The sequence below is a fragment of the Xyrauchen texanus genome, chromosome 31 (assembly GCF_025860055.1).
Source record: "Xyrauchen texanus isolate HMW12.3.18 chromosome 31, RBS_HiC_50CHRs, whole genome shotgun sequence".
NCBI lineage: Eukaryota > Metazoa > Chordata > Actinopteri > Cypriniformes > Catostomidae > Xyrauchen > Xyrauchen texanus.
Window position 1 is genome coordinate 40,206,223 of NC_068306.1, and position 10,369 is coordinate 40,216,591.

A 10,369-nucleotide genomic window follows, 5' to 3' on the forward strand; every position below is an offset into this window, starting at 1 on the left:
TCGTTGATATCTGATTACATCGTCCCATCACCCAGCCGTAGTCTTTATCCTCTATAGACTGTCTCTACCGATTAATTAGAAGATGCACTTAACAAGAATCATTCGTTTGTGAATTGGACTGCATTGGTCGTGGTCAAAGTCCCTTTCAAGACAAGTCAGGTCACTCTTTGTCCATCTTTAGAATGCTCCCAGTCAGCTAGTTTTCATTGTAAACAAGTGGCTTACAAGTGCAACTCCTATCTACTTGAATAGGGAACGTCCGAAATCTCCAAAACGGCTTGTCAAGGAGTGAAATTTGTCAACAACAAAATCATAAATAGTTCTGCATAATCCCCTATCACACCAAAAAACTAAATTTTCAGGCTGGTCCAGCTAATGCCAATACACTTTTCTGATTAGACTGATAGGTCCTTATTTAAAAGTGTATTGGCTCTATTACCTGCAAGGTGGGTGTCTCTACATTTAATGGCCGTTCCAATTTCTCACATACATTTTAATACAAGTCCTCCATCTCGGAAGTTGATTCTTTCTGATGTGGTGCTGCAAACAAAATGTTAAATAATGGAAAATGTTCAGTTGAATCATGCTCTCTCAGGCTTTTCACTCTATAGTCCCTTGGTGGTATTAATTATGTTGCAAAAATGTACAAATTTTTCCAATTAATGGGAAAATAAAATAACAAAATGGGGGGAAATTTGCTTAATGTTCCAATATGCCAATTCTGTACCACAGAAGAAAAAGTTTGTGCTAAAGATTGTTAAAATCTTTTCTCTAAATCGAATCCATATTTGTAGAGTGGCTGTTATTGATTAATGTGTCAGTAAAAAATGACATTGGATTTGACGGCAAACTCTTGTGAGTGCAGCAAAGCACTGATAATCATCACATATGAAGGGTGCGTTCTTTAAAGGCACAATAACCAATAACAGACCTTTAAATTGAAAGGGTCATAGAGGGTGAAAAATATTAATACAAAAATAAATTCTGATTGCTTGCTAACACTGAGTGATCTGTGAGGGAACATGTTTAAGATGTGCCCTTTAAGGACATGTATCTATGATCAGGTGGAGGAACTTGTCCATTGTGTGAATGTCTTATGGTGTTTTCATGTTTTTCAGGGCAACGTCCCCCTCAAAGAGCTGAACACGAGACCACTGGAGGTGTTTATGTGCAGTGTGCTGAAGAGACAGGGCTACGGTGAGGGCTTCCGCTGGCTTTCACAGTACATCGACTAGAACAATACACACACACACACACACACACACACACACACACACACACACTGACAGCCTGCCTTCACTCTCAGACACAGCTACTCGACTCCAATAGACTGTTATTGGACACGAGCGTTCGGTTCAACTACTCTTTTCTCACATTATTTGTTAAAAAAATGACAAACTAGAAGTGATTCTGCAAATGTGCTGAATCCAAAACCATGAATCTTTACATTTATGCCACTTTTATTTACGCTGTAATTTAATGTTTTGCAATTCATCTGTTGTTTGTTCTCATGTGGAGCTGTAAAAATCATACAGCGACTGTAAATTATGCTACACGTGTACTGGCAACCCCAATGTAACTACACATCACAATACATACTTAAAACGAGAACTTTGTCTTCTATCCAGTGTTTCACTTCCTGTCACATGTGGCCGCAGTCTTCTGACTTTAAGATAAAGTTGTGACTGTCTGTGCCAATACAGTCCATCAGTATGGTCAGTCTGAACAGCATATCAGTTTTTCTTTCAGCAAATTTGGGACTTGTACTGCCACATTCAGAATGTCATTCCCAGTCTCAAGTCTCTTTAAATGGATACAGACCTTTTGAATTATGTTATGGAATTCCAGATAGTTATGGCAATAAACTGCAGGGCAGAGTAAATGGAAGAATATCATTTCTGGGTGTCCTCAGGGCGGGGTTTTCACAAAAATACATAATTATGATATTTAACTGCTAACAAATGGTAAGATAGTGAAAAGTGGAAAATCTAGTTGAGGCATAAAATGTTGCCGTTTAAAGCTGTTCTGTATATTGATAACAGATCTTGCCTTGAAACAGCACAGGGTGAGTGCTGGTGTGAGAAATACTCACGCACTGTTATTAATCAATGACATGGACCATATGTAATTTATAGAAATGCCATACATTGATTTTTTTTTTTTTTATCTGTCTTGAATAGCTCTTAATTTGATCAAAGTGGATAAAAAAAAAAACTATTATGCATGCCTTATTCCATGATTATATACATATATTTTTGTTTTACAAACAAACATTGAGAGTGCAAAAGCATCTGCCGCAGGATGAAATGCCATGGGCATGTCTTCATGTTCTGTTGAGCTCTAATGGAATGTCACATACATCAATGATTTAGATTTTCTATACTGTCCCTCCATGTATCATCGTTCATTCCATGAGCTGTTCCATTTATGAGAGAGAACATTGTTTGCATCATAAATTGTAATAAATGTTTGCAATGAAAACAAACTCTGTCTGTGTAACAGTTTCTATTAATATTTAAATCATGAGCGGGGAGCAGATTTTCTTGATGTCTCTAGAATGAGTTAAGTTTTGGTTTGTGTGGTTGCAGCAACAGTGCCATATTACTTTGCGTATTTTTATCAGTTTGGGTTGGTCAACATTTCAGTAGTTGATACCAGTATAAATCATATCTGTATAAAACTGTATATGCAGGAAAACACTTTTCTCCTTTAGTTTCACATCAGCCCATTGAACTTCTGTAAATAAAACCCAAGACTCTCTTTAGATGCAGTGTGTCTGGTAGGCAGATGTTTAGAACAATGGTTCTTAACTGGTGGGACACAGACAGCAGGCAAATACAATGCTACATGCAAATAATAAAATGCAGTTTACCACATAATTCAAATAGCAAACTAAAGTAAAAACAAAAGCAACTTTTAAATGATTCCCATATTTTTGTTTTGATGTCAAAGACCACGCATCCAATCAAACTCTATGGTATTTTGGCATGAAAGCCACATTTGATGCCAATATGGACACTGGACAGGTTGTGTTACAAGCCTCCATACTCGATGTTTGGCCTACACCTCAGCATAATTATACTGAAACATTTCAGGAGTTGATAATGAAAGAATATTCCAGGTTCAAGAAAAGTTATTCCAAAGGTTAATTAACAGCATTTGTGTCATGGTTATTTCCAGGGGAGCTGTTGTCAAATGCTTTTACAGTAAGACAAACAATAGAAGAGAACGGGTCATTCCAAAAACAGTAAAATGCACACCTTTTCAAATGCATAGTTACAAGATGTAGCCTACACATTATATAAGTTAAGATGATGTAGTGTGATAAAATCTTACCTGTACATGTAAGACAATGAAACTATCTAATCCCATAATTTAATAGAACTTTACGCATTTGCGGTTAATAAGTGATTTTATCACACTAAAATCATGTTAACTCATATAATGTTTACATCTTGCAGCTATACATTTAAAACTGATTTTAGCATTTATGGACTGGCCCCATTCACATCTATTGTGAGTCCCTTACTGTAATGGCATATTTTAATAAACAAGAGATGAATTGCAAAGTTTTGTGGTAATCAAGATTATGCTACAGAAGCTGTTGATTTAAGCTTAACTTGTACTGTATCTGCAACATGAAATTTTTCTTTACTTTTTTATGTTAAACTATTTAGTTAATTTACTTCATTCTGGAAGCAAAACCATTGGATCACAGTATATTTATCAAAATATGCTTACATAGCCATTGTTATGTAAGTGTCTTCTTACATGAGTAAACTGATAAAGTTAGAATAATCAGCAAAATTCACTGAAGAAATGTACATGTAAGTATATTAATTTATATTGTAGTTTTTTGCAGTTGCTGTCTGTAAATATATTGCACAATGACAACTAAATCAGAGATGCAATGACATCAAACTGAAGAAAAAAGTCAAAGCCACTCACGTGGTATAGAGATAAAAGCCTTTGTTCAACTGGGCTACAACATCTTAAAAATGTGTTTTAGGCCAATGTGTTCACGGCAAAAAAATTATCAGGGCACAATTCCCCAGGTAATAAATGTTGGAACATCAACAGCTGATTAACAAGTGTATGAGGCTCATAAACTGGCTATAAGGTTGCCAAATATTCTGATGAAGTAATAATATGACCTAAATAATAAAATAAAAAAATTATAAAAATATCAATTCATACCAGTATTTGTAACCTACAAAAAAGGTGTACAATCTTTTTCTTCATAAACTTCAGGCAACGTAGTGCCTCTGAGTGCATATTTCCAAATAGTTTCTCTTTGTCGTTGACGTTTTAATCTGGTAAGTAGTAAATATTATATACGTTGTGACAAAAATGATTGATGGCCTATGATTTACGACCTAACATGTACATTTGACCTTTTGATGCCTGTTCCCTCCTCCCCACCCCTCCCTCTGGCAGTTGTACAGGCTGTGGTTTGACGTGTTTGGTCAGCTGTTCTGATATTAAAAGGGGTTAGGTCTGTTCATTGCAGGTATTCAGCAAGTATTTTGTGATTTCCACTTGAGCAATGGCATCCCACAGAAGTCCTAAAACCCCATTGGTAAATGATGTAGAAACAATTGCTAAGTTATGTTATGTCCATGCATGACCAAGTCTCTCCATGAGCCGTTAGAAAATCTGAAATATGAATTTCATCTAGACAACGCACAGTTGTGTGAGTACGACTTTGACAGAACATCTCATTCTGTTAAGTTATTCAACATGGGAGCTACAACGGATGAGGATTTGTATTTCACGGAAAAGGACTGGGATGTATTTTACAATCGTGTTTGGAGTGACCTGAATGATTCTGGAGATGACCCATTATCCGTTGCAGAGGGATTTGGTTCAACATCACCATTTCCAAGAGACCGTGTGTTTGGTAACCACACTACCAAGAGGGTGGATGACCATGTCTACATACTTACCAGCGAGGAAGTTTTTGTTTCAGTGGAAAGATGTTCCTATCCTGAATGATGTTTTTTCAAAGATAGACAAACTGTTTAAATGGTGTGATGCATATGACCAATGCAATATAATTAAGGTCAGGCTGTTTGAACCCGAAAAGTGTGGGAGAGTTCGCAGGAGTGACAGTGTAACACCGCCCACCTTCTATAGACCTTAAAAGCTGGTGGTGACCGACCGCATTTCAAACCAACATGTCTCAAGGTTTTACTACAGATCTTCCTGGGCCCGTCGCATCACCCGATGACACGGCTACTTCAGCAAGGGGTGACCCCCCTGTAGGGACTCCTGACATCGGCCATTGGCTCGACAAGTTTTGTATGGCGCTTGGCTACAGCAATCTGACATTCATTTCATCCCATGGATCAGGATGCCCGCTTCCGGATGCAACAACTCTTAAGAGAGATGACGACACAGATTACATTATTGGTGTAAAGGGGTTCAAATTTATAAAAGCAGTCATAGTGGTCATTCTGGATTATCTCCTCAACATAAAGTTAAAAGAGATCCAGCACACTTGTTTGTATGATCCTGACAATATTTCCTTTACACACATTTTGAAGAAATTTCCTGTAAACTGTTTAAACCTGTGTTAAATCAAGTCATCGCCCAGGCTTTAAAACCATTTTGGTTGACACCGCATCCTCAGAGAATCATGTCGAAGGCGTGTTGTGTGAACTGCGAGAGGAGCCGCACATTCTACAGAGACTGCGTGAAATCCGTGAGAAGCTGGTGAATGATAGCGGTGAACAGGCTGTCTATGACACAGTGGACGGTTGGAAAGGTTGTTCGGCTGATTCCAAATTTTGACGCTAACAATGGGTAACTGCTGTGGAGTTACCCATTGCTCGACTTCAATGTGAAATAGCCAATATGTTGTAAAAGATCATTAATGACGAGCGTTCTGGCCAAAACAATCTTGTAAATGAACCCTATATTAACAAACGGCTGATTTGTCTAAAGAAGCACATGGACATAGTCAGCTGTCTATCAAACAACTGGACTGAAATGATACAACTCTATGCCTGCCAGAATGATTCGCCCTGTGTGTTGCTTAAAAAGATTCTAAATACATTGTTTGAACGCGATAATGTCTGTAAAATTGCCAATACAATATGCTTATGTGCATATGTAACGGATACATGTGTAACGGATGTGGACAGACACACTCACAGGTGGAGTTCTTCCAACTTTGGTTTATCTTTTTGACAGAAAAAGTACAAATCAGGTTGGCTGACAACAGATTACTGCAGACATTCATAAAATACTAGAAAAATAGAAATTACACATTCACTCAACTCGTAATTTAAATAATTGTCAGAATGTTAAAACACTGACCACAGAAATTAACTCGTTCCCACTCGTGAGACGCACAAGGAAATTCAATACATTTATAACAATCTTAACAACCATGTTTAAGTGTTAAATGCATTATATATATGTTCAAATCAATTTATGCAAGCAACTGCGTCGAAAAGATTAACTTAAAACATATTGTTATCACAATTATTTTGTTATTGAGTTAGAGTGCAAAAAACCATACATAACTACAGCATTTACACTTGAATCTGCTGCAGTACGGCAAGAGAAGACGAACAAAATACAATGCCTGCAGTACCATAAACAGCCACAGGTGGGAAGCCCTCGAACCCCAATGAATAAAACCAAATGCCTTATTTTATGGAATTCACACATCAAAACTTTAAATTAAATATTATTTTTTTTATCCTGTTACACATGTATGATGTTATTGTCAAGAAACGATCAGAGTGATAGGCATCTTTGAAAAGGTCTTTGAAAATGTTGATACTCTGTTTAATTACCTGATTGACAAAAATGCTGATACATGTGTTAATTTCCTACAATATCTCGACATTGGTTGATGTTGGTGTTTCTATTTTAACTATTTAAGCATGCATGTGTGATTAACCCTGATTTAAAATAAAAGGATGCTTTTATAGAATCACTGTTTCATTATTTACTACACACCATCAAACCCCGGCTCTTTAGGGGGTGTCAGTAGTTTAAAACGTGGTGTATTAGAGGAGAGTGGTGATTTGCTAAGTGATAAAGAAGTTTCAGACTTGCTAGCCAGTCAAGATGCTTATACGCTCCACAGACCACTACGCCATCATTTTAAAAGGAATAGGCGGATCTTTTGTGACGTCATTGTTTATGTTTGTCGCGTTGCATCATGGGAATCGTGTGGCAGGAAACACCGCTAAATACCTGTAATTTGATTGTTTTGCACATTTGGATGAGGATTTAGAGAAGAGGATGGTTCACTCTTGCTGTGTGGTCGATTGTACGGCTCGTTGGGGGCCTGATAAAAAGTTTTTTCGAATTCCCTCGCGAAAAGGATCGTTTCTTCGATTATTTCGCCGTTCTCTTTGGCGATCACCCACGGGAGATGCGAATCACGCTGTGACTCTGCTTGGCCAGGTCTAACCTCTGCTTTTAGCATGATCACTGCTTTCTGTTTGGCAGAAAAGATCGGCCCAACTTTTCGAGAAACAAAATAATCATAGGCCTCCAGACTTTTGAAAGCCTTTAATCTTTCATGAGTGAAGGGTCCAGGGGTTTCTATTAAATAAGAATAAATGTCTCCCCAGCAGATTGGTGGCCAAGACACGGGCGAGTCGGACCAACGTTTTTTGTCATCCCAGATCTCATATGGGCTTTGAATAACTTCGATTTTGTCACAATACAAATTTTGAGCTTCTCTCCAAACCTCCTCCGGTCTTCAGATGTTAAAGTGCTTATATATTGTGGATTTTGCCCGCTAACTCTCTTGAAAGTGCTCGTCGCGTCTTTACAGCCCGCCATACTGTTTGTTTTGTTGCCACACAACCACTCGCGCATGCGTACAAAGATGTCAACAAAGATCCTCCTATATGGTCATTGTTTATGGTATTGATACACAGTTTCAAATGGACCTGGTAGATATGTCAATATATTCTATGGAAAATGACAATACTAAATTTCTGCTTACATGTATAGACGTGTTTAGCAAATATGCATAATATGCATATGTTGTATAAAGAACAAGACTGGAATGGCGGTGGCCAATGCATTTAATTCAATACTACAAGAGGATAGAATACCTCAGAAAATTCAGACTGACAAGGGGAAGGAATTTTTTAACAAGCATTTCCAACAACTAACTAAAAAGCACAGCATTTACCATTTCAGCACGGGGAGTGAATTGAAGGCAAGCGTTATTGAACTCTTTAATAGGACATTAAAAGGACGGATGTGGCGGTATTTAACAGCTATAAACTCTAAAAGCTACATCAATGTTTTACAAGACATTATTCAAGGATACAACAGTAGTCATCACAGAAGTATTAAAATGAGGCCTGTAGATGTCAACAAAGAAAATGAACCAGTCATTTATGACAATTTGTATGGTAATGTGTGTAAGAAGACACCTGTATTTAAATACAAAATCGGCGACAAGGTTAGAATATCAAAGATGAGGGGGTCTTTTACCAAGGGGTATGAACAAAACTACACTGATGAGTTCTTCACTATAACCGAATGTATACCACGTCAACCACCAGTCTACGAACTATCTGATTATGATGGTGATGTTATCGATGGATCATTTTATGAAGAGGAGCTACAAAAAATGATTGTGGACAAGGACAAAGCTTTTAAAGAGGAAAAGATATTAGACAAGAAGAAGCACGGCAAAAGAACCATGGTGCTCGTACGGTGGGTGGGATGGCCTCCGACGTTTGACAGCTGGTTTAATGAAAAAGATGTTGTAGATCTACAGAGCTCTTAAAGCATATAAAAATATACATTTGTCACCTGAGTTCATTTCTGCAGTAAACGGTCATGGATGAAGCAGGGTTTTATGTCACATTGCCATGCGATGCTTCATTAGCTCTTTCCCCCGAAAACCGAATTTCAAATTACAGAACAAGATTAGCCAGACCTATAAACTTAAAAGGCAAGTGGGAGGTGGGTCCACTTGAGAGAGGTTAGAAGCGACAGAAAAATATATTTTGGGAACATGAAACTGAATAGCGGATATTATGACGAAGTTTTGTTTGTAATTAGGGAGATAAATGCTTTGCTACCTCAACATGTACGTCTCGGTTACGATCATGTGAAAAACAAAGTGTACATGACAGCACCACCAGGAAGATCTAACATTCCACGGTAAACTAGCCATTATTTTGGGTGTAATACAGAAGAAACCATTGGAAGCTGCAAATGAGCATACTGGAAATGAATGCAACGAAACCAATTCTACAACAGTGTACGCACCACACCAAGCCGAAAAAAATGGAGGGTTTTACACCGTGTACTGTAGTATATTTTTTATCAAGTTAAATTGTTGTTTTATACCACAGTTATGTCTGAGGAGCAAACATGCAGTTTACTGTGTGTAAAGGCCTGTGACGTGATGAATATGTGCTCACATAGGTTTGACTATTTGACTGTGTGTGCAGAAACATAAAACATAAATAGCATTACTTAGGGGAGAATTGATCTCTTCCAAAGGACATTCTGTTACTTCTTAATATGGTCAAGACCAGAGTCAATGAAGAGCATGATAGATAATACATGTAAGCCCCACCTTGTTTGAGGAGATGTATTTAAGTAAAACCAAACCAGAGATGCTTCAGTTGTTGTTGGTACTGTGGTTTCACCGTAGGCAACTCGGCTTTATTGTGTGATAATAAAGTCTATTCTTCTGAAATCAAAACCCCAAAGATGCTGAGTGATTTTTCACAAAATTGGCATGAAAAACTACTACAATTGGCTCCGAACAGGGACAGAAGAGAGCAGAGTCGTTACATCGCGGGCTGGCTGGGAAAGCAAACACAAACACGGTGGCCACCATTAAGAGGTAAGCATATTTTGCTTATAAACGTTTGTGTTACTTGCCAGTTTGCCTGTGGTGGTAAGAACGCTCAAAAAGCTCTTCTAAACCAATAAAGAAAGGAAAATAAGAATAAAGGGTTTTGATTCCAGAAGAAATAATTGCATGCAATGATGCATGCAACAGCGTATTTGCTGTTAAGGGCTTAGATGAAATAACAGTAAATAAGGGCAGATAAAGTTTAAGAAAATATTAATATAGGCATATGCGGATACCGCTCTTTGGAAATATTAATATAAGAGGTCTGAATAGGCATATGCGGATACCGCTCTTGGGAAATATTAATATAAGAGGTCTGAATAGGCATATGCGGATACCGCTCTTGGGAAATATTAATATAAGAGGTCTGAATAGGCATATGCGGATACCGCTCTTGGGAAATATTAATATAAGAGGTCTGAATAGGCATATGCGGATACCGCTCTTGGGAAATATTAATATAAGAGGTCTGAATAGGCATATGCGGATACCGCTCTTGGGAAATATTAA

General features: G+C 37.7%; 1 protein-coding gene across 1 annotated transcript in view; it reads left to right on the forward strand.

Annotated features, from left to right (window-relative positions):
• Positions 1-2,501, forward strand: part of sar1b (secretion associated, Ras related GTPase 1B) — a 49,170-nt gene extending 46,669 nt beyond the window's left edge. Inside the window, exon 7 of the mRNA XM_052099371.1 lies at positions 1,119-2,501. Coding sequence (XP_051955331.1) covers positions 1,119-1,235 — 117 coding nt within the window. The 3' untranslated portion in view covers positions 1,236-2,501. The remainder of the gene's footprint in view (positions 1-1,118) is intronic.
• Positions 2,502-10,369: the final 7,868 nt, after the last annotated feature.